The sequence below is a fragment of the Centropristis striata genome, chromosome 5, assembly GCF_030273125.1.
Source record: "Centropristis striata isolate RG_2023a ecotype Rhode Island chromosome 5, C.striata_1.0, whole genome shotgun sequence".
Taxonomy (NCBI): domain Eukaryota; kingdom Metazoa; phylum Chordata; class Actinopteri; order Perciformes; family Serranidae; genus Centropristis; species Centropristis striata.
The window spans coordinates 27,433,607-27,459,956 of NC_081521.1; the positions used below are offsets into that span (position 1 = coordinate 27,433,607).

At 38.3% G+C, this 26,350-nt stretch overlaps 1 protein-coding gene across 1 annotated transcript in view; it reads left to right on the forward strand.

The window, feature by feature from the left end:
- Positions 1–1,017: 1,017 nt before the first annotated feature.
- Positions 1,018–26,350, forward strand: part of bsna (bassoon presynaptic cytomatrix protein a) — a 145,683-nt gene continuing 120,350 nt past the window's right edge. Inside the window, exon 1 of the mRNA XM_059333869.1 lies at positions 1,018–1,715. Within this exon, the coding sequence (XP_059189852.1) occupies positions 1,020–1,715 (696 nt within the window). The 5' untranslated portion in view covers positions 1,018–1,019. The remainder of the gene's footprint in view (positions 1,716–26,350) is intronic.

Here is a 26,350-nt window from a genome sequence, read left to right on the forward strand (position 1 = left end):
CTACTAGTGAATGAATCAGTAATTATTTTGCTGTTTTTTTAAAATGCTGCTTCTGCTGGTGGTTCTCTTGCAGTGAGAAGATAATTGAATTTGTTAGAATACAGTGACAATTACCAGGCTGAAATCTCCTATAGTGCTCATTCATTTAATAATGCATTCAATAAAATAAGATATTTTTTTCATCTATGACTGGGGTGGCATCAGCTGATGCTGCTTATTAGATTTACACTTCTCTAGCAGCAGAAAGAAATATCAATAAAATAATTACATTCAGCTATAAATTTGTGATATACAGTTTAAATTAACACTGACAAACTGTTTTGAAAGTAGTTTTCTGGTCAGGGTGAGAAAGGATTAATTGCAGATGATTTATTTGACTTTGATTTATTTGAGGAAGTTAAAACCGGGGTTGAGGGCAGGTGAGTGAACAAAAACAAAGACATCACCAACAGAAGAATATTTAATTTCTGTAACTTGAGAAATGAAAGTTTAAAACTACTAAAAATACAAAAACAGCCAAAAGACGTATAGCTACCTACCTCACTATAGCCCTCACTGAGCGTAATTGGAGAAAAAAAGATGAACCTCATACTTCCATCCCTTAATACTGATGGTTCAATTGTTACCACACAAACGCATGCAGACAGGTTGTTGATGGCTGGACACAAATCTAATGACAATCTGTCTTAGAAATCTGATTTCAGAAACAAAATAGATTTGCCTGCATTCTGAACGTTACCTAAAGTTTTGAAGGTTTAACCTTCAATCGTATTGTGTGGGCTTTTAAACCTAGTATTAAAAGTTGTATTGCATTTTTTAGAAATTACCAGAAACTTGTCATTTCATTTGATGCTTAACTCTTTTCTTTTGTTTTGTCCCTCTTTTTCAGGGGTCCCATGGGTCCGATGGGTAGCCCCAAGCCCGGCATGCAACAAGGAGGCCATGCAGGAGGAGGAATGGGGGGAATGGGTGGAGGAGGAATGGGAGGAATAGGAGGAGGTGGAATGGGAGGAGGAGGTATGGGAGGAATAGGAGGAGGTGGAATGGGAGGGGGCATGGGAGGAATAGGAGGTGGTGGAATGGGAGGAATGGGTGGAGGAGGAATAGGAGGGATGGGAGTCGGAATGGGCGGAGGTGGGATAGGAGCAAGAGCTGGCGAGCCCTACCGCCTAGCCACTCACGATACACCGACTTCCCCCCGACATATGCAGTCCAGCCAAGGGCACAGCATGGGGCATGGCCCAGGGTCTGGCCACGGGATGGGTCAAAGTCAAGGGTCTGGCCACGGGATGGGTCAAAGTCAAGGGTCTGGCCACGGGATGGGTCAAAGTCAAGGGTCTGGCCATGGGATGGGTCAAAGTCAAGGGTCTGGCCACGGGATGGGTCACGGTCCAGCTGGGTCAGGAATGGGAGGCCACGGAGGTCAGCCAAGTCCTGGTCAGCATGCATCCCGGCGCAACCTCCAAGTTGACTTCAGCGGTTCGGGTTCCAGAACAGGCCGGTCTCCGTCCGTGTCTCCTGACCGTGGCGTGACGCCCACCTCACCCTACATGGTGCCACAGATCGCACCAATGCCGAGCAGCAAAGTGTGCCCAGTGTGCACCACCACAGAGCTTTCCAACCCACCGGCTGTACCCAACTACAACACCTGCACCCAGTGTAAGGCCACTGTCTGTAACCAGTGTGGATTCAACCCCAACCCGCACCTCACTGAGGTAGGTCATGTTTGGCAAAGACATATATGTTCAACTGTATGTGTGTAGAATGGTTTGTCATTTTTCTTTTTTTCTCACGGCTGTCTTCACTTGTGTAAATCTTCTGTAGATCTATGCAACAAGGGAAGATTGTTGTAGTTTTCTGGTGGCGGCATAAAGGGAATCAATAATCAAAAATAATGCTGATTTATAGTGAGAGACGGAGCATTTGGGTATGAATATAATTTAATCCTGTAGGCTGAAAGAAGTCACAGTTGATTAATGCTGTAGGTTGAGGTGATAAACAAGAGGAAAACAAATAAAGTTTATTCTCTGCACATAAGTCTGGAAACAGACCCAGCAGAGATAGACAGGGTAAAGATTTTGTCTGGCCTGCTGGAGTCACCGAGGGAGGAGAGAGTTAGAGATGTTTTTGCTTTGGCTTTAGCTCCTTTTGTTTTTCGTGCCAATAATGCACTTTTGACTTGAATGAGATTGAATTGAAGCGAGTGAATGAAGTGAACGAGAAAGTGATGGGAGAAGCGAGAGGGATGGTTTGAGGCGAGGGAGATAAATGAGGTCAGGAAGAAAGAGAGCGCGAGAGAGAGAGAGGGAGAAGAGAAAGAGAAAGAGAGAGAGAGAGAGAGAGAGAGAGAGAGAGAGAGAGAGAGAGAGAGAGAGAGAGAAAGAGAAAGAGAGAGAAAGAGAGAGCATTCAAACTGGGTGAAATAAATTGAAACAAATATTTTCCCCCATAATCTTAATATTACTTTCTGCAAAAAAATGCTAAAAGTGATACTAGCAAGGTTTAACTATGTCTATGTATGTAGTTTAAAAAGTAAATATTTGCAGGGAAAAAAGTATAGAAGCTGTCTGGTTGTGCATGTTTGACTTTGTACTGTAGTTCTTTGTGTGTATTTGTGATAGACAGTGAGTGTAAGGGCTCAGCAAGTGGCAGTAATTCCTTCCTGAGGCATTGACAGAATCTCCATTAATGCGCCGAGGCAAGACACACGGGTTGCGACAGCGTGTGTGTGTGTGTGTGTGTGTGTGTGTGAAGTTCATTGTACTCTTCACAGGTGTGATGTGAAGACAGGATGCCAAACACAACAGTGTTGTCATTCAGAGAGAGAGATGAAGGGAAAATAGAGCAAGAAGTAAAGAAAATAAAGGACAGATTAATGTGACTTAAGTTATTCAGCGACGGATGGAGGGACAGGGAGGAGAGAGGAGGTTAAGAGGCCCAGTTTGATTGAGAGGAGGTTGACGCTTGCCTTGGGTGACAGGTTCAAACTATCAGTCCCGGTGTCAGAGTCTGGTGACAAATATCACATCTCAACCTCTCTGGGTAGACAGGAAGGACTTCAGACAGAAAACACAACCAGAAGCACGAGGCCACGTCTGATATATTAGCCATGCTGGCACCCATTGATTCCCACTGATGTCAGGTCCAGGGGCATATCATTGGCAGACAGCACGATAAACACTCTGCTGGATTAAACAAACAACTCCGGTTGTGTTGTTGTGTCTCATTTTTCATTTGCTTCTGTGGGGGAGAACATTGGCACCAGAATCATCCATGTGTACCTGATACATCGTTCACCCTGATGCTCCATGCTAACAAATTAGCATCCACTGCTGAGCGATAGTAAATGACTCATACTATTAGAGGTAACAACATTGATATACTGCACTGATAATTAGAATTTAATATAGTATAGTATTTAATTAGTATTTTGCAGATTCACCACAAACTGATGCCTTCAAAATCTAGTCTAATTTAACCAAATTTAAAAATTTGATTTAATTTATATGCAACATTTTCCAAGTGCCCACAAGTCTTACCAATATTGGAAAAAAGGGGGCTTCCACATGCCATACATATTGAACTATTTATTGTATATTTACCCTTGTTGCATTTTTTTACAACCTCTACTTACAGTCTCTCTAGTCCTCTTTATTCTTTGTATAAACCGCCTGCAGTTTGCTGAATTTCTGACACATGGCGGTTGTTCTCAGCTGACTCATTCATAGCTTCAAAGTTGTGCTAAAGAGTTTAATGTTTTTCCACAAGATCTTGTTAGTGAAAATGCCTTATTTTTGACAAAATTCTAAATGAGTTGAAGAATTTAATGATTAGCTTTAATATTGGCTGTGATAAATTTAGTACATTTTTTATTTATTCTTTGCTTGAATACAACATGCTATAATTCTTTTAGGGTTTTGGGGTTTTGAGGGTTAAGTTTCTTCCTTGTGTTACCTGTGTAGCAAAAAATGTTCTCACCTTCAGTGCAAATGTGTATGAGGTAATTATTCGGTGACAGTATTATTACCTGTAAAAGTTTTGAAAACAAAATCCAAGCAGGTAAAGCAGGATATCAGTGTCCAGAAAACATTAGTTAACAGTTAACAGTCAATTTTACATTAAGTCTTAATAATTCTTAGCCCGGCATGTCATGACAGTTTTACTGACTGTGGTCTTTATTAGCGTACTGTATATACAGTGCAGCAGCTTCTCTCTGGCTCATGTGGGATCATCTGTAAGACCAAGCTTTGATCTCTGTTTAGGTACACATGCATGTGGTCCTGTGTGTGTGTGTGTGTGTGTGTGTATGAGAGAGAGAAAGAGTGAGTACTACAGGTTAATAATGGTTGATAATGCTAATGAAGTGGAAGGAGGGAGGAGTTGATAAGCTTCTGATTTAGGGATTTGCACTGCACTTGTGTTAGATTAACACACACCCACCCACCCACACACACACACACACACACACACAGTCAACTCCACTTGGTTCAACATAATTCATGCAAGAAGCCTGTGCAATAAATTGTGATGTTAATTAATTGACGGCACCCAGAGGGATTTCCTGTAGGGCAAAATGGAAAACATAACATGAAATGCAACACAACACCATAAAATCCAACCACCACCTTATTCTAAACATAAGAAAACTGTTTCTTTTTGTATCTGAGGAAGGGGAAAAATTCTTAATTTTACAGGGGACACATCATTCTTATTTTCGGGTCCATTTGGGGTTTCTGCTTGAACATGTCTTCTTGAACGTTCTTGAATGTTTAAAAAACACATTATTTTTCTCATACTGTCTGTCTGAATATACCAGTATTCCCCCTCTGTATTAAAAACTCAGTTTTAGCACCTGTCTTTTAAGTCCCCCTCTTGAAAAAGCACCATTTGCTGTGATTGACTTGTAAGAAAAAAATGTGGTGCACCTTTGCATATTTTTTCCCAAAAGTCAAAAGTGGAAATACTCAGATGAGCCAAATCTGATTGGCCAATGTTTTGCATGTGGAGCACATTTTAGCAGCTTGAAGTGGCTTTTTGTAATTGTTTTCAATACCTCTCACCCTTAATCAAAGCAAGAGCAAGTTCCTGCGCCTGTACATTTTTTATGCTTAAAAAATAGCAAGGTACAGAAGTCTGTTGTTTTGCACTTCAAAGCAAAAGAACGGTTAGGATAAAAACAGGTGATTTGGTGGTTGCCTTGTGAAAATAAAAAATGTCTGTTTGGGGCCTTCGGCAGTCATAAAAATATACTGACTGGGTTCATGCTTGTATAATTAAACATTTTCCCAAAACATAAATTCATCCACAAGTTTGAAAGACACACAAATGTGCTTTGCACACACAGCTCTGCTGCAGTTGACTCTCCATCTTCTACAGATTAATACACTGGTCCTGCCATTGTTTGTGTTCCCATGAATTATGGAGTAGCTCCCTATTCCTATTAACATCCGCTATCTTCTGAATTATTGTTCATGCTAATCAATGTTCCCTCAATCTAATAAACAGCACCACCCTGCAAACCTTATTACTCTGTGATTCAGTTAACATTACGTCTGTATGAGATTAATACACATCAGCATGCTGCACACGCTTATTTACTTCTAACTTGAAGAATCCCTGTTAACTCTTGCACATAATTTTAGGATTTAGTTTTATTCCAAGGATATCTACCTCGCCATTTTGACAAGTTCATGTTCACAGTGGTGACTTTTGGGTTGAAATGTTATGGAAATGTTTATATAAGATGTAAAGTCCATTAGACTTCCTACCCTCCTTAGGGTGAAAACATCATTAATTGTATTAATTGTAAATGACCTTCAGCAAGGTTCTTTGCGGCGTATTTGTATTATATAGATTGTTTTTCATGTTTGTATATTTTCTGTGTTGTAATGCTTTTGTTTTGAGAAGGTGCCTTCCAGTGTGAAACGGGTGCTTTTATATTGAAAGGTAGTGACAGGAAATAAAAGGTGGAAAGGGTAAAATGATAAACGAACGGTAAATAATAATGAGTGCTTCGTAATTCATATAAAGTTGATATAAACTATCAAAAAAGCTTCTAGAGTGCCTGGCTGACAGGGGCACAAGGGTTGTAAAAGTTGATTTTTTTTTTCTGTCATGTATATTAGTGGCTATTTTTCTTGTCTTAACTATTGTTAATTTGCTAAAGCGCAGATGCTAATGTTTGCTATTGTTTTCCCATCTCGTAGCTCTTGGAATGGATTCATATGGTGGTAAAGGAATGTCTATTTTTTTATTTTCATTAAAGCTACGGTTCGGATTAGTTAAAGAGTCGACTGTCTGATTCAGATGCTACATTAATATTTAAACTAATGTTTAAAAGCCACAAACTATCTTCACACATCCCTTTCCCTCGGCTCTATGTTTTAGAGCAAAAGCCTTGTTGTGTCTGCAGCTATGGATTAATACTTAAACTGAACATTATCCATTATTATCACAGCTAATCAATGTACTGCGTATCCCCGTAATCTAATAAGCAGTGTCAGGCTCCATATCCGTTCTACTACGCTCTGATTCCATTTGCATCAGATAACATTTAGCAGACTTAGCCAGGCCAGCCAAAGAGATTATTTTTCATGAACAGGTCAAGTTTTTTTTCATTATGACTATTTAACAAACATAAAAACAACACATCTAGTCCCCTAATGTTTCCCCTTCATGTTTAAATGACTTGACTGAAGGATAGATACCTCCTGAGAAGAGGTTAAAAAACTACAATAAAATATGATAAAAAACCGCATGAGCCATTTTGTCGCTTAAAATTTGATATTAAAAATGCCTGTGTGTTGAGGGTCAACCACCCTGTTCTGTCTGGAATCACAGATCATTACTGTATATTACCGATGGCACTCTGTCCTGGTAACCTAATAAGCACTGCCAGCATCTAGTTGTGTTCTGACGCCTTTTGAATCAGATAATCAGAGTGACACCAATTAGCAGACCAAAGAGGAGGATCAAATGGAAACTATAGCTGATGTATCTGATTCTGTAAAGATGACATTTAAGAAACATGGTTCTCGAGTACTGATTGACCTCCGTGACCTGATTATGTGTGACTTCATGTGTGGGATATGTTTGCACCGAAATACACAGGGCTATATTTTATTACATTTCTCTGATCACTAACTGCAGTAAAATATGTGTAAGCAATTCACTGTTAACGCTGTTAATTTGAGACAGCAAGGCGCTCTCTTAGCATATTTCAAGGTTGTTTTATCCAACATAAGTATAAGTTAGTGTATAAGTTTAGTTGAGAAGTCAGTATGGGTTCTAAATAGGTTAAACAGAATTTAAAGGTACCATGTAACAGTTTATATCAAGTTGATTTGGCGATCCTGCCACTATCCTGGAAACAGAATACAATAATATAGTTTGATATAGGAATATGAGTTCAACAACTCATCAGATAAAATTAATAACCTGTCGCAGAGCCTGTTGTTATTTAAAAGAGAGCATAGTTGCACTATGAGGGGTCATATAGGCCATAATTCATACTTCCCTCTCACGTTCACTAAAAATACCTCTCACATTCACAATTTTACCACTCACATTCACAAAAAAGAGGTAAAATTGTGAATGTGAGAGCTATTTTTTGGGTATATGAGAGGGAAGAACAAATTATGGCCTATATGGCCCCTCATAGTTGCACAATCACATGTAGGTGCACACTGAGAATAATCATTGATAAAAGTGAAATGATGGTTTGGATCTTTATTGTCTTTTAATATATATATATATATATATATATATATATATATACGTGTGTGTGTGTGTGTGTGTGTGTGTGTTCATTTTGTGTGGTACAACTAAAGGTACATTTGTTTGGACAAATATAATGATACCAACAAAAATAACAAGAAATCCATGGAAAATGGCTAGATATCAGCTCTTAAATTAAACTCTTATGAGCTATTTTTGTTGTTATGATAATGTTTGTCCAAACAAATGTTCCTTTAGTTGTACCAGGAATTAAAATGAACAAGAAATTGAAGAAAACAATGGTCTAATATTTTTTTCCATGACTGTGTATCCTGTAAAATATCTCAGAATCTATTTGAAATATTGCTATGAAATTTTGTACAAACATTCATTTTTCCCAGTTGATGAATCTCCATAACTTTGGTGATCCCCTCAATAATGTTTAATCTACACCATTATCAGATCAAAATCTGAATTTGTTCAAACTTTGGTTTATGATTAAATCTCATTAAACCCTCAGTTAAACTTTGTGTGTATTGCAAATGCTAAATGTTGAACCTGGTTTATTGTAAAGTACAGCCTCACAGAAGACCTAACGTGGTCTAGTTGTTATCATCGTTTTTATTCTGAAGTGTTTATCAAAAGAATATGTTCTTACAAGATCATTTCCATCATCAATACACAGCAAATTAGCAGTCAAAGTGTTGAGTGGTTTTGCTTCAAAAATACTTCCACTTTTGAGAATAGAATCATCCATGTTTTAGAAATGTATCTCCTGCTAAATTACAGGTAGCATTTTGGGTTTTAAAACAGATAAGTAGCATCTTGGAATGAACCAGATGAACCGCTTTTCATTTGATGTTTCTGCGTGTGATGTGTGGTGTCTGCTGGCATTGTCAGTTTAGCACCCTAAAAGGATAAACCCTGAGTGTTGCAGCTCTTATGAATATGGATGAGGGATATTGAAACACCCACACACCATGTATTTGCAACTCATTTATATGAGTTATTCAATCCTCGGAAAAAGTACACCTGGGGAAAATGCTGAAATCCTCTCTGTGGTGGCTCATATCTGAATGCTGGGCGTAAATGGTGTCTGGCTGGGTTGCAGGTTGTCTCCTTTTCCAGATGTTCTGGAGTTGTGAAAACAATTTTGACAATAAACTGTGGCCTTTCAGTGTTTTGTGCACCGCAGCTGTTCAATAACATCACCCACTCTACAGTCACCCGCTCACAGCTGGAGCTCAACCAGAAACCATTTGCTCACCTTCACCCTCACTTGCAGAGAATTACTGATTCCAAAGTAGCAGACTGAAATAATAAGTGGTTCATCCAAGCCTTAGTAAACTAAGACATGGACAACATTTTGTTACAACAGAAACTAATGTTAACCAATATGAATAAATAAATAGACACTAATATTTTTCCTCTTATATAGAAGCACATATTGGAAGGTCAACATACTAACTTGCTTCAGTTCTTACCCTTTGCTTCAATCCAAGGTTATATTGATGCAATAATAAAACATTTTTCTGACACCAGAACAACATGTTTAAAGTAAAACCAATCGATTGAATTTAGTTTGAAATTGTACTGTACATTATTCATTGGTACAGCAAAGGAGAGACTGGTCTCCCTGCAAAAATGTCAATATAAGGTGTTTGTACAGGCAGCAAAATACGACATATTTATGCTTTAGGCTGTCTTCCACCACCATCTTGCTGGCGATGCTGAGTTTTAATGGCCTAAATTCATTGAAACTGCAGCCTTTTTTTATAACTACTATATTTACGTATTTCACCGTCCGCTGTAATACGTCCACTGCCATACTGACGGAGTAGTGATAGACAGCCAAACAAAGTTTAAAAGGCAGATTCCCGCGTTCGGCTGGGGATAGGTTGAACAAATTTGCGGAATTTAACCTGGAGAGCGGGGTTTGCATCCCGTGTGAAAACAAAAGCAAATCATGTTTAACTTAAGTTACGTTGTTTACGTGAGTTACGTGAATCACGTTTTTTAACAAAACTTACGTTTTTTAACATAACTTACGTTTTTTAACATAACTTACGTTTTTTTAACATAACTTAGGTTTTTTAACATAACTTACGTTTTTTAATTAACTTGTGGTAGTCACATGATCCTCGTAACTACTTCACTTCTGGCATTTACGTACATTTATTTACTGTTTAAACTGTTTTTTAAAACGCCTTACCAGGAAGTTTGTTGCCCTAAACCTAGGCCAATGGTTTCATAACGTAAATCAAGAAAAACTGCATTCTTTTTTACAACCACGAGTGTGCGACGTGTGTGCTGTTTTTAGAACACTCCGCTATACTGTGAGCCGTGAAACGTGAGGCGCGATATGTACATATGTCGTAACTTGTGGTACTGACACACAACCTCTTCTATCATTTAGGATTGAGAAATTGTTGGTCGTCATGGGTGGTGTTGACAAATGGTCTATTATTTCTTTTGGGTTGGAGATCTTTTGCAAAGGATGGCCATGTGTTTCATGGTAAAGGCAAAGGAAGCAGTTCAGCGCTCTCATTAGCAGTTCAGTGTTGTACTTTGGTCCAATCATGAACTGCAACATGAGTTCAGTAAGTTTGATTTTAATATTTTAATAGTGCCAAAACAATACCAAAACAATTATTTTTTACAATATCTTCTTACTTCAAGAAATATAAAATTGTTTTTTTTAAAAATAAAAACCCTTATTTTCATTTATCAAGGGACATTTAAATGGTCATGTTCATGCTCCTCAAAAATATAGTGCTTAAATGTAGTCTAAAACTAGAAAAAAGTTATTCAAAGGCACACAGACAAAATATTGGTTAAGTAATACCTAAGAATTGTCCAAAATGCCTGTAAACTATAAATGTCCTTGTGTTTTTATTTTTTTAGTGAACATACCTCCAGTGCAACACACAGAAGTGTGAAACCTTAAAGCAAATATCTTGATAAAAGTGACTTTATAATCCATTATTGAGGGAAATGTAATGCAAGCTTTTATCCAAAGTGCCTTCAGTTGATGGCGTAGCGGTAATGGAAACATGAGTTCAGTGTGTCTAATGACAGCAAATTAACAAAGAAACAATTGTGAATAACTATCACAAGGTCTTGAATTCACTATGGCAATATATCTTTGCTAATGTTATATCTTCCACTTTAACATATACTTAGTATTTACTCATTACAAACACAAAGAAGAAGAAAAAATCTCATTTTTATTCACTTTGTGTTTTAGTTTTAATTAGTATTTTAATTACTTATAGTAAAGGTTTATGAATTTTTGATGATATTTCTTTATTGAGTCGTTCTACCTGCATCCATATCTCTATTGTCTCTCAGCTGTTTGTCATCTAAGCCTTCTGGCAGCAACTCTTCCTCCCTGTAGCCTGTTTGTTGTTCAACAGACTGTATACTAATTTTAGACTCAGCGTGCAAGTAGAGCTGCTAATAGAAATGTGTGTGAGTGTGTGTGTGTGTGTGTGTGTTGGATTAATTGGTTTCCAAAGAAATCTGCAGATTGTGCTTTTCTGTTCCCTCCTTAAAAATGTGAGTTCCTGCCTGTAACACACTCTATTGATGTGAGTGTGTGTGTGTGAGAGAGACTTAATTGTGTTCCATTGTCACCATTTTATTAGTTAATGTGCAGTAAAGGGAGCAAAATGTAAATGTATTAAAAAAACATGTTCTTATTCAGTTGATGAAGGAAAAACATACAGACAGTGTTACATTTCTTTCAAAACAAGTTCTGTTCTAAATTATTACTATGCAAACTCTCTTTCTGGGAGATGGGGATGACATTATTATATTATTTGTAGAATTTTTCTCAGTTCTGCCCTATTTGTCACAGTCCCGTGCAGTATCTCACCCTTTGAATTGCACTGTGACTTCTCATATTATGTGTGAATAAATATGGAAGAAACAGAAAGAGAAGGGGCTAAAGTGTGACAACACAGTAGAGACACTGACAGAGACAGTAACAGTGAGAGAGAGGAAGTGGGAGACAAAAGAAGAAGAAGAAGGCTGAAAAAAAGAGGGACAAAGTGATGAAACAAGGTTCAGAAAGGGGTTCAGAGGTAATAGGCAGGTACACAAATAGACAGATTGATGGTGGTTTGACCGAGGATATCAGTACGTTATCACCATTGCTCACGTCGAACATGGAGAACATTCCAGTCCATTTCACATTGGAGCTATTGCCTTACTTTAGCACGGCTAATTAAACCGCACAGTTGTAGGTCACACACACACACACACACACACACACACACACACACACGGAACTTAACATGTTCTTTGCTGCCCTATGCACACATTTATAGACTTCATGTGCAGCCTGTTCTCATCCACCATTTGAAGGCATACATACGAAAAAATAATGCACTGAAATTCGTAGAAAACCCACATAATTGCGAGCAAGGAAGTTCTGATTTGTTGTCAGGCGGCAGCCTTTAGTGGTCGTAGTAATCGAAGGGGGAAGTGAGGTGATGTAGAAGGTTTGACAGCCCATTTAGGTTAATGGATCAAACTAACAGAACTTAAATCTTTAAGTCTTGTAAATTCACTTCCACATGTGATTACATCACAGTCTATGTCACCTTTTGTGTCACATACATGACATACACAACCGCATCCAGTAGTTATGAAGTAGTAATTATTTTTACCCTGATTTTTCACCTAATCTTTACCAAGTCGTTTTGGTGCCTAAAATTTACCATGTAGTTTCATCAAATATACTTATGACGGCAATCGTGTGACCATTTCACAGTGTTTAGTAGAATGTTTTAATTTTGCAAGATATCATACAAACCATTCATTAGAATACCTTTATCTGTAAGCATTAAGGAAATAAAGTTTCAGGTTATTTTTTTCATAAAAATGAAAGCATAATCACTGAGGGGTTTGAGGATGTCTAAAAACTGATAGAAAAAACAAAAAAATACCAGAAAATAGAGTATAAAATATTAGAATCTAGCCCATTTCAGGATATTGTATGTAACGTGCAATCCCATGAAGGCAAAAATAGCCCAAAAAAGTGTGTCAAAATAATAATAACTAAAGTTCCACTTACTTTGGAGTTATCAACCACATTTTGCAGCCTTCATCAGTAAATAGAACGTGCTCAGGTGTCATCATGTCACCTGTGTGAGGAATGTTTGTCATGTGATAACAGCTGATTGTGTCATTTCTAATTTAGGTCGTATGATGACATCTGAGCCAGTTCTATGCATTGATGAAGTCTGTGAGATGTGGCTGAAAGCTCCTCAAAAGCTATAGTTGATTACCATCCATGCTCCAACCAAGAAGTAATCTACAATAAAACAATCTTTTCTTCAAATAAAATAAAATAAAAAGAAACATGAAAAAACATCAAAAGTTCTGCTGCAACATTTATTTACTCTCTATATCTAATTCAAAAGTACAAAATATGAGTGCACCCATCTGAAAGCTTGTGTGGCCTCAGTGCTGGCAGTTCTATTCCTGATAGCACTCCTACCCATGATAATAATAATAATGGTAATAATGGTAATGATACAGGTTACAGGAATGACACTGTGGTGATTAACTCAGTTTCACGCTTACGACGTAATATATTTATCATCCTCATGGCAGTTTCCCCTACCGGGAAATGTAAGTGGTCGCTAATAAGAACCAAAAAAAAGGACAATATTCTGCGTAATGACGGACTCGACCGCCTTGACCTAAATGAGAGGATATATTTTCATCACCACAGACGGAGGATAATGATCATAATTCAGACGGCACCTAGAGCTAAGATAAATATAGTGGCTGGGTGTCAGCTCATCACAGCTCCATTGTCTCTCGCTTTTTTTCTGCTGTCCAACTCTTTTTGTAATGTTTCAGAACAAACTTATTTTTATATAAAACGCCTTTGAGTACACAAATACAGAAACACAAAGCAGGATGTGTTCAGTTCATCAGTATTACCACACCACAATCTTTCCCTTTAAAACTAATTAAATAAATCCTTTACAGTGGTTTTATTTGGACAAGATTTTCCACAAAAGTGTGATTATCATATTATAAGTTACCAACTAAATGGCTCCTGAGGAAGTCCTAACTCAATAGCCCTAGGATATCTCCCCCAGCTGAAACCGAGCCAAATGTATTACAGTTCCAAAAAGAGATTGTCTGTTCCACTGCAAATTATTTTTGGCAAACTCTTTCACAGTTTGAACCATCTGGAAGCTTTCTACCAATAACAGTAATCCTAATTGAGATGCAGAAACACTGACTTAGGTGAAATCACACGGCAGACTAGAAAAAGCAGTTGCAAATAACTTGTATTAGTCATTAGCGGCTTGTCGCTGCCAGTGAGAATTTAAAGCGATTGCCAGAATCCTGACATGCAATTAAGTTTCATTTAAAGTGGTGAAAGTAATCACCTTCAAACTTTGCTGAAATGTGGGTAAAGCATTTTCCAAGCACTGTTAGAAATATCCCCTCCTTTCTAAACTACACAGCACACCTATTTTTTCTTTCTGCCCGTCACTCTTCCCTCATTCTCTCCATTTTGGGTCCATATTTCTTCCGTCCTCCTCTCTTCTAACACCCTTTACCTTTTATTCCTCCTCCTCCTCCTCCTTTCTGTCTGCCTCTCATTTTCTCCATCTGCTCGTCTTCAGTTTGTGTGTCCCCCCCCCCCCCTTCCTTCGCTCCTTCTCTGCGGTAGAGGAAGCAGTCTGTCATGCATGACTGTCTGAGTGAGCAGCGAATCAAAAGCCCCAGCGTCGGCATAAACCTCTGCCAAGCGGCAGAAATCCTATTTGAAAGCCTCCAGATGCACTGACAGCTCAGAAGAGATGCACACACACACACACACACTAATTCACACACATATGGAGACACATACACAGAATACAGAATACGAACAAATCTTAAAATGTGTGTATGCTGTATGTAAATTCCCACATGTAGGCACTGACGCACATTCTCAGGAAACATGTTGTATTAGTGAATGACAGGATGCATGTACAATGCACAATTTATATGGACTTCCAATTTCTGTAAAGCAGTAGATTGTCTCTGAGGATTCTTCCTCACCACAACTACAACCGATGTGTCTATGTTCTGCAGTGACCGAGAACAGCTCCACAAAACATCCAGTTGGTTGGTTAGTTAGTTAAAAGTGATAAATTAGGCTATTTACCAACAAAAAACTTTGCAACTTTGGCATCACCACAAAGTTGATCCATCTTCATTTTTCCATCTTGAACAGGCCACACCGGTTCAGCTCTTTACTACCATATTTCTTTAATTTCTAATCTTGAACTCCCTTACCTCTTTTCTTCAGAGTGGTGAATGTATCATGCAGTTTTAATTGATTAGCTAATTAAAAGAATCTGGATTTGCTCTAGCTATACTTTGATTTACTCTTAACAATTCTGCTCCTGTCTAGCCCAATTGTTTTGAGAGGAATCGCTAAAATCATGAGAAAGCTGAAGTACTTATGTTAAAAACGCACCAAGCAGCAGCAAAGTTCACCAAACTGCCATGCAATGCTATTTGATTCTGTGGTATTGTGTGAACTATATGTTGGGGTTGATGTAACTTTTAGCTGCAAACTCTGAAATGTACTTATTACCTCGACACAAGCTAATTAAATATTATTAATTATTATTAATTAAATGTGCTTTCTTACTCTGTGAAAAGAGTGGATAAGGCATGAAGTTGTTTCGGTTTCACTCATTTAGTGGCTGGCTAGGTAGTGAGCTAGTTAGTTGCCAATTCCACCATGCTTTTAAGCTACACTTGTTATAGATAATGAGCCAAACAAAGCTGTTAATCATCTAAAAAATGATAATGTAATTTCCTATGCTGTGATAAGAGTTGATAAAGGATTAAGCTGTAAAATTTGTACTAATTTAGTGGCTGGCTAGTTAGCTAGCTAGTTAGCTTACTGTTTCTTCCATGCCACCATGCTACACTTGTTACAGATAATGAGCAAAACAAAGGTGTTTGTCATCTGGCCATAGCAATGCACTTTCCTATTTTGTGAAAAGAGTCGATAAAGGATTAAGCTGTTAATTTTTACTCATTTAGTGGGGGATAAATAAAGTAATTTTGATTTAGATTTTTTTATTTAGATTTTATTTTTGATTGACAATTTAGCTAGCTAGCTAATTTCACCATACTGAGAAAAACAAAGTAAAAAACCCCAAAAACATTCCCAATCTGAGCTCTGTCACTATAGCCTCGCAGTAACTGCCACCCGCAGTAGCCTACTACAGGTACTGTAGGTGGCAGTTGTCGCGAGGTTAGTGTGTGACGTCAGATAAGTGGCAAGCATACACTGTATAAATAATGCATGTGGTGCGTCTCCGGTGGCACACCTGGTAGAGGCTCAGTCCTTGTGAGCAAAAACGTATAAAAATAAGAAATCTCAAAACTCTTCCCAACCATTTTCACTATGTTAGGTATTCTTTTTTTCATTTAGTCTTTTCACATCCTCCATAGGTTGATTAAGATTGACAAAGTAAATAAATAAATAAAATGAAACTGTGTTAATAAAACTGTATTAATAAAAACTGTGTTAACACAGTTCATATATCGTCACAATCTTTGTCATTTGTCTAACAGTATTGTACAAGATTTCATGACGGGCCAACAGGTCATTTCATTAAGATGTTCTACAGTGTCAGTTACTGACAGAATCAGCGGTGGATGACCTAACTTTAAATCTTTACACGATTTTGTAGGACACAGGATCTTTCCTAGACTCTTTCTGACTTTGGTCCCAGTAGGAATTACACCTCTAACCCTGCCCATGTTGCTGCTCTGTTCTGCCCAATTAGTCACACACAAGAGCTTTTTAAAATATCTCCACTCCACTTGACATTCTTCTATTTCCCCTCTGTCCTCCCAAGTCTCACTCTCAGCTTTCTCTGTGTATCCTATTTCCTCTTATTTTTTCTCTTGTCATTCCTTCCCGACACCCTTATACTGTTCCTCTACTTGTCTCACTCCCGGCAGTTAATAGTTTTCACACCTTGACCGGCGAACACGACTGTCACCACAGAAACTGGGACACACTCTGTGAAGGTCACTGTATCTAATAATGTGTGTAAGGATGTGTGTTGCTGTATGTTTTCATGTGGGAAGCTCTGTGGGCATGTTGGGACATCAAGGCGGAGAAATCTTCAGGGAGTGATTGTGATGGCAACAACATTATGAGGGTCACCAGGGGACACGTGCTACTCACAAACACAGAAACAAACATGCTTGTACAGTAAACCAGGTACAACACAACACATGTAAACTCAATGAGAACGTTTCTTTCTTTTTCTGTCTTCACATGACTCACTCTTTGTACTCCTGCCGAGTGAATGAGTCTGTCGTTTCGAGGTATTATGTATATGAATGGCAATTCCTAGAAATGATTACATTCTGCTCCTGTTTCCAGGAAAAAAAAGCTGCTAAACAAGTGAATCTAAACAACAGCAGATTGTCATTGCTCATGTTTTTTACATTATCCATAGACTGTATTTAAAAAGTTGATATAGTAACCATTGGTTATGATGACGAAATGCCTATGATTTAAAACAGATTTAACAGAAGCTGGATTCAAACACACTTCCTTTGTTTCCCACAATTTCTTTTGCTGCGTTTTGAGTTAAATCTGACACTTTTGGAGGTTTTGGAGAGAAGCAGCTGCCAAATGGCATGTTTTTCTGCTTGTGAATATGTAGCGGCAGCGAGGGAAAACATTACAGCAATCTACATGCATGCGGTGCCTTTCACTGAAGTGGAATACATTTCCCACAAAATAGCAGATATGGGGTTATGGGAAATGGTGTCGGTGTGTCACTGGATGGCCAGTTCAGGATTATCTCTTAATATAGCCAAGCAGTATCATAGTGATAGCTGCCCTATGTATGTGTGTGTGTGTGTGTGTGCATCTGTGTGTGTGTGTGTGTGTGTGTGTGTGTGTGTGTGTGTGTGTGTGTGTGTGTGTGTGTGTGTGTGTGTGTGTGTGTGTTCCTATTCTGCCTCTCTATCCTGGCACTGGTTAAAGCTAAGCTCGGCTGCCAGAGAAAGCTACAGGAGAGACAGAAATAGAGCGAGAAAACAAAGCCTGACTGCTGGTCCAAATGAGTGCAAGTAAAATCATGCTGAAATATGTCACAGCGTGCATTTTAAAGTACTTGAAAAATAATTTATTCTTAAAGAATGACTGATTTTGGTTTGAATAGCGACAAAACAATTTGAACATGAGATAAAATGGATTTTTATCATGTGATCTGTGACTGTATTGACATCAAAATCATACAGACAATCGCATCGTTCTCCCACCTCAGATATGGTCAGTTGTGTTGATTGGATTGGCCTGAAAACCAGGATCCGAACCTGGCCTGTACCTTCCAGATGTGAGCCAACTGAACCTGCCTGTTATGGCTATTCCCATAATGCACTTGCAAAACATTCTGATGAAGATTATTGTCAAACCTTGTCGAGTTGAAGAGAGAAAGAGGGAGAAATAATTATCCTGAAAATATTCCAGACTGAGCCCAATCCAAGCTTGAAACTTTAGGCAAAAATAAGGCCCTGGACAAGCCAAACTCTCTCTAAAATCCATGTAGTTGTCGGTAGGAATTGTATCCTTGCTGAGACCTTTTGTTTCTATTTTGCACTTTTTTTACCTTACATGTGAGAAACAGAATGAGAATAGAATAGTACTCACACGGTCATCCTAACTTAGTATGTCATTGTAATTGCTGATCAGATATCTGAGGGAGTTTCTCTAAGAGAAGGCTTTTCCCCCCTTTGTTGTACCTCCTTTCACTCCCTCTCTTCACCTTACCTTTAATATATGCCCCCGTCTCCTTATCACTTCTTCCTCTCTCTTTTTTTCTCACCTCTTATCTTCCTGCCCTTTCTCTCTCACCTTATCTCTCACTCTGTCTGTGCTTCTCTGACTCGTCTTCTGAGGAGCGCAGCAGAAATGGGAGTTATCTTTCTGCATGTATGCCGAGGATCAGGTCTATTCAGGGGAAGTAGGGTGGTACGGGGTAGGAAGAAGGGGGAGAAAACTGGAGGGATGAGGATTCTCTCTCTGCATGCATTAACCATGAGAGCAGAGCAGCCCAGAGGCTCCAGGCAAACGGCACACACCTGGAAACACACGCACACACATATTCTACACATCTGCATCAATACATGAACGCACACACACTCTGAAACACGCGCACTTAACTAAACATCCAAACAGCGAGATGCATGCTTTAGTCAGTTCAATTTGACACACATACATGCATGCGTACATGCATATGCAAACATAAACACACACACACAGAGTGCAGCTGCAAGCCCAGAAGTTCAGGCGCAGGAATTTATAATGAGTTGCTTTAAATGATTAATGCCTTCTGCTGGCACTCACAGATGCCTGCAGATGGAAAGTCAGACAGACAGAGACAGACAGACCTATACTGAGAAAAACTGACTAAAAGAAAAAGAAATGTAGAGGGACAGATGTGACCATGCCACATAACCTGGAGACACTCGATTCAGTGTTAAATGCAACAAAAAAATGCTCAGTATTGTGTCTTCAATTATTCATTTCAATCATGTCAGTCTTTCCAGCCAAGGGCTCGTCTCTTATGAAAGAAAAGTGAAGCATATGGTGTGCAAGTATTTTGTTTGTTCAAGTTAAGGCACACACGACTTAGTTCCAGTTTCGGAAAAGATTTTGGTTTGAATTAAAATTACTATTTTATTAATGCTGCAGGACCTTCTCTGTCTCTAAAAACAGATTTCTGCACATTAATGCTGTATTTGTAGGCAACAGGAACACATTTTGTTATCAGAAGGACTCTGGTCTCTGTTTGTAGTCTCAGTCGTGGAAAGTAACTTAGTATCCTAAGATTTCTTACATGCAGAGGTCAATTTGTTGTTTAATTTAGGGGTACCAAATTATGGAATACCTTTTCCCATCTGGCAAAGAACTCTTACTCTATAAAATGTTTCAAAAGTTGTCTCAAAGCCCATTTACTTGCTGTTTTAAAACTTTTATATCATGTTCATATTTTTATTTTTATATTGTTATTTTTGTTATTGTCATTATAACTTGTTGTTGATGTTATACGTATGTTTTTTTCTATTATCAGTTTGTTATTACTTTCTTATAACTATGACATTTTAGGTGGAGGCTTTAAATAAGCCCATCTGGGTTTTCTGCCTCTCCCTGCACTTTACACTATTTGTTACCTTTATCATTTTACGTTATTCTAACCATGCAAATGAATAAACCTAAACCTAAGTATATTTACTCAAGTACTGTTCTTAAATACAATTATGAGGTACTTCTACTTTACTTCCATTTCATGTAACTTTATACTTTTACGCCACTACATTTTTAGGCAAATATTGTACTTTTTACTCCGCTACATTTAGCTGCCAGCTTTAGTTACTTTACAGGTCGAGATTTAACATAAAATATATGATAAATTTAAAGTGATTAGACTTGTTTTAATTAAATCTTATAACAGTATATTAACTGAATAAATAAGCCCTGTCTTTACAAAATTAAAACACTGCTTACATAAAAGCATCAATTCAAATAATTAGAATATATAAAACAATCTGAGTGGACCCATTCAGCATAACGAGTACTGTTACTTTTGATACTTTAAGTACATTTTAATGCTGATACTTTTGTACTTTTCCTTCTGAATACTTTTTCCATGACTGGTCAGTTTGTAGTAGCAGGTGAGTAATCCAGGTGGAAGCAAAAGAAGTTGAATGGCCAAAATCCATCGCCGAATGAAGATTCAGCTTTTAATGAGCCCAGCTGCCTGTTAAACCGGCTAACTGTAAAACAATCTGGTTTTAGATGTCATCTCTCAACTCCAGCTCCATTCTCACACCTGAAGTTGCTAAGTGGACTGCAAACAGAAGAGGAAATCTTCAGATTAGATAGTAATCTGACAATAATCACGTGGTCCTGCTTAAAAGAACCATAACTGTAAGAAGGAAATGAGGACAAAGAAAAGAAAAATGATCACTTGTGTTAAAGTCCATTGTTTTGAGTCATAATTTCTGCCAAAGGCTTCGTTGCCTGAACATAAACAGATGTTGTTTTGAAGCATTTGCTGACATGGCTGATGCTGTCGTTTTTCTTGGGAAGATGGTGCTGTCATATCAGTCAGTCAACAATCTGTCAGCTGATTGAGAGTTGTTTAAAGACACAGCCACAGTCTCTTTCGACACTTTCGCTGGTCTCTCACACGCACATATTTGTGCACGTCCACACACTTTTGATCATCCTCCCCCTCCAAAATAAACACACAGAGACACGACTGATGTCCACCCCTATCACACATGCACACACCGAAGGGGAGGAATATGTCGGAGATAAAAGGACAAGAGGAGAAAAGGAAGGAGAGCGGTGGTTGATGGAGAGGGACTGACTGGCCGTAGGAGGTTTTTAAAAGGCTGACTGGGTGCTGTCCCTGTGTGATAAGGCTGTTTGAGGTGGAGGTGATACGACTCATTCCCACTCGTATACTTCTGCAAACAGGTCTGTCTGGCTTCCCGGGTGCATAGATGTCTTATCGGCCTCTTCCTCTTGAAGACTGCAGACGCCCTTTGGTGCAGTGTCCTCAACATCATGTCTGCCTCATGGGGTTGTTTGAGTCATCAAAGGAATCTAATCAAAGCAGAAAATTAAAATGTTAAATCAATTAATCAAACTCTGTTAGCAGGTCACTCTTCCCCTCTGAGAACAGTCTGAAGAACTTAAGTGGGCCTAACTTTCCACTTTTCTTTTAATCTTTATTTCCCACACATCCATAATTTTGTCTGGCATTGGGGGAGAAATGCATGGTCACAATGGTGAATGCCTCATAATCATTCTTCACATTCTACTGGCCAAATTTTTTCAGGAGAATCAGTGCAGATTACCTGCAAACCGTAAAGAACCACTAATTAGTGGCAATATATCTAGGACTCATTTTTTCATTGGCGGCATGTAGGGGTGCCGCTTCTTACATAGCAAAAATTTACTTTAAAATTGTCTTTTCATAGTCCAACTGACATGAAATAGCATTTTTTGTCCGCTGTAGCATACACATCGGATGTGTAACTCACTTGTCCTGTGTTTAAATTAAAAAACATCAAAAACCAAGAGGCAGACATTGTGTTATATTTTCTAAGTTTCATGAGGGCACCCCCTTAGTTTTATTTTGCAATAAGGTCATCGTTTAAGAAAAGTTAGACGGTCACACCTTAAAGTTGTGTTCTTTCCAATGACCAGCAGGGGGTGACTCTACTGGTTGCAAAAAGACATCAGTGTGTATAAAAGTCTATGAGAAAATGAACCTACTTCGCACATGATTTATTACTTCATACACATTTTCCTAATGAGTTTATGGTCTCAATCACTGGTCTAAAATAAAACACACACTTTTCATTAAATAGAAATAGTATAGTTTAGTGCATGGCTACCTTGTGATTGACAAGTTGATACCAGTTCAGTCAGATCCACCCTCTTATCGAAATACTATCAATTCTGGCTCCAAAAAAGCAAAGATGGCAATGGGTGACATTGAGTCTCTGATCTTATGTCATTTTAAAAACATATATTCACATTTTGTCCTGCGACACATCTTGTTGAACAAAAAAAGTGCAGTACTAATGTCAATTTGCAGGCTAGACAGCTAATTAGCTAACTAAATAGACAAACAGCTTCTTTTGGGCTGCAGAACAAAAGAGGATGTGTCAATGTGACAAGTAAACACATAAAAACACTTGCATGAAGTGATGTGATCCATTGTGTTTGTGCACTGTATGTAGTGTAAACAACATTCTATATCCTCTCTTTAAAAATGCATTGAAATCCCATCAACCGCCTTGATGTTATCTTCTGTGTCTGTTTCTCTTTGGTCTTTCCTGTTTCTTTTGACAGCTGCCTTCCTCACTTTCCTTGTTCTTTCCCTACACATTTTCCTCATCCTATTCAATGTTTTCTTTTACTCACTCTATCCATTTGCATTTGCATTTTCCAAATCCTTCCAAACACAATGACTTTTTTTCATCTGTCCAATGCACTACCTCATGGTATTGTTTTTCTGTCTGACTCAAATCTACTATTGACCTAACAAAAGAGACTTAGACCCAGTTGCACGCACACACACACGAAATTGATGTGAAATGCAAGCTATATTTCATCTATCTATCTATCTATCTATCTATCTATCTATCTATCTATCTATCTATCTATCTATCTATCTATCTATCTATCTATCTATCTATCTATCTATCTATCTATCTATCTATCTATCTATCTATCTATCTATCTATCTATCTATCTATCTATCTATCTGCACACATAGTTCACATAGAGGCTGTGATCATATTGGAGTGGTCTCAAAGTGCTGAGGCAGATTTTAATTAAGAAACATGCATTATAGTGTGATCGTGGTCAATACGATCGACCAGTTGGTGTTATTCAGTGAAGAGAGGCAATGGATGAATGGCACAGGTGGTGTGTGTGTGTGTGTGGATGACACTGGGGATGGGCATGGGGGTGTGTTAATGTGCAAGACTGACAACAGAGAGTGGACTGAGATGGCATGATAACAACAGGATTTATTAAATTGGAATGGATGTTGAACTGTGTGTGTGTGCGGTGTGCGTGTGTGTGTGTGTGTGTGTGTGTGTGTGTGTGTGTGTGTGCCTCAGAAGTGAGAGGTGAGCCTGTTTTATGACTTTCTCTTGGGCAGGAGCTTGCTGATGGTAATCATGCTGAGATAGACTTTTGTGTGTGTGTGTGTGTGTGTGTGTGTGTGTGTGTGTGTGCGCGTGTGTGTGTGTAGTCCATTCATCAGGACAAAGCAGAGAATGAACTGTCAGCTGAGGTGCTATTAGGTCTTGAATGAAGGAAGAGTCTTTCTCTGTGTCTTTAGATGTTACATTTTAAGCCTCTTCTCTGTTTCAGTGGCCTGGTTCCAGAAGTATTATTGGTTCATAGGAAATGAAAGAGAACTCTTGAATATTTACACATTCATTTTTTGTCATGTGGCGCAGGAGGCTCAGAAACTACACATAGATGCCTTAAATGAGCATCAGCATGTCTTTTATGAGACAGACGCAATGTGAATAAGGGCTTCAGAGATATAAGACCACGAGTGATAACACGTGATAGCCACCATTTCCTCCAACTTGGCAACATGAGTACAACAAAATAAATTCATGATGGAAACCACTGAGGCTCTTATTACTCTATGCTGTCTCTTTTGTGTTATGAACACCAGAGACAAAGTTACAGGAACTGGGATCATATTCGGTTCAGTTTTCTTCAGCTGAAGAAAATGTCCAATAATGTCTGGTCAGACGTATATGAATATAATTCTTTGGGAAGAAATGTTTGACATTAGCCGTGTTTCCAATTCTAGTCTAGTAGTCTGAAGAACTACCCAGAAGATGTGGTATCAGCTTAACACTTATTTCTATTCCTTTACGAGGCATGTAAGGGTTGGGACTTTGAAAGACAGATTTTGCAGTATTTTTTTTTCCCTTCCTAAATCCCGCCCCTTGTTGCTCCGTGATCCAGTAACGATTGAGTACGCTCAGTCAAGCTCAGATCAATAAGCCATGGTTCCATTAATGGAAATTTTGAAATGTTATGTTAAAGAAAATGCAAATTAGGGACATTTCCATCAACTGGTTTAGAGCAAATAAACAAAGCTGCATGAAGGTACTTTGGTCAGAACATGGCAGTGTAATGTATTGCTGCAGGATAATCTGTCAGTAAACAGAAGAAGAAGAAGAGATTGCACGAGAAAGAAAAAAACAAAAACAAAAAAGAGGTTGCTAATCGGACAACTTTGGCCACCATTGAGAGAAAATGGAGAGAAGTCTTAAGGAATTAGATTTAATTGGGCAACTTATAATTGTTCTTTCATGTCAGAGGACATAGCTGATCAGTCACGTGAGTTACATTTTTGATACGTCAGAACTTTTTCGGAAAAATCGTTTCCGTCTCCTGTTGAACGAATTAACTATTGAAAAACACCTCAAGCGAGCGTAAAAACTTGTATGCTCATTTTCTAAAGTTTTTTCAAATTTTGGTCAAAATTTGTTAATGTAATTATGACTAAGGAACCCAACTTTAAAGGCAACACATTTAAATGAACATATTTAGCAAAGTAAAGTTGTTTTTTTAAACTAAATTAATGATTAAATGTTTTAAATGTATCAATCACATCATGCGCCCACTTTTATTAAAGCTAATAGTGTGATTAAAGTCTTCAGCATGTAATCTTTCAAAGTGTTCTCAATCTGTCAAACATCTTACACGTCGTGCTCTTATTCTGATGCCATCAATCTCATTATGAGTGCAGAAAGACAGCTATAACCACCTTTTAAATGCCAGCATAAATCTGTATCATTCATAATTGTCGTACAGTAATTGGTGTCAACATTAATAATGGCTCTGTTCTCTTAAAGTGTCCCTGTGACAGTGAGTCATCATGAACAATACCAGCACCCCGACACTAAAGCAGTTATATGGAATTCAGACATGATTGATTTTATTATTAAAACCATTTTTCCCCTTGTGTTTTTTTTTCGAGGCTCTTAGCTTCAATTTGTAAATTATTTTTGTATGTAAATTGTAAAATAAGAAGTTTTTACTCTAGCTCACACCATTTATAAAACAAATATTTGATATATACACATATTTTTTCATTTTACTATGAAATAACTTATTTGGTAAAATTGTGAAGATTTCTGGGCAAATCCATTTGTTCTGCTGTCCTCACAGTCCTGTTGTTTCTGACATTAAGTATGCTGGTTTATTGGGCTAAACTATGTAAAATGCACTTGATGATTGAGTGAACACTTGGTTACAGACTTGGTTAGGGTTAGAATTAGATAAAAGTTAGAGAAGGCATGTGGCTGTGGTGGTCAAGGTTATGGTAATGGGCTAGAGGATGCATTATGTCAACGGGTGTCCTCACAAGTATGTAAAAGGAATAAAAATGTCTGTGTGTGTCCATAATTAGCTGTAAAATCTCAGCACTTCATCATGGGAATACTTCCTGGAACGTCCTCGCTCTGTGTGGAATATTGATCAGTACATTAGTGTGCTGCCATGACTGTGAGCGGCCAGACAAACTGTTCACTCACTGGAGTCACTCTGCATAAGAGCCTCCACTCAGTGACTGACAGTCAAGATAAATGTGAAACATACAGCGTGTGTCCCCTGCAGACCCGATAATGTTACATTTCACATATTGGTCTTCTTCATATGTTATAGTCCTTGTCACTGCCATACATATATAGCCATTTTCATGCTTCAATCTTCATGTTTATGTCTTATACTGTCGGGGTATATACCCAGCCCAGTCTCACTTTCATCACATACCAACACGTTGTCATACACAAGGCACCCTGAAGCGTGTGTATGAGGCGTACCAGGCTTTGCATTTGTTAGAGAAAGGGCAGAAAGCTGGACCCACAATGGGTCAAACACGGGAGGCAGATAGCAGTTTAACATTTTAATGGCAAGGGGTGAGAGGCAGATGTGGAGCTGGAGTGCAAGGCTGGGTGATGCTGGAAGAAGCAGGAGGCAACGGCACACCGGAAACAAAGGAGAGAAAAAATG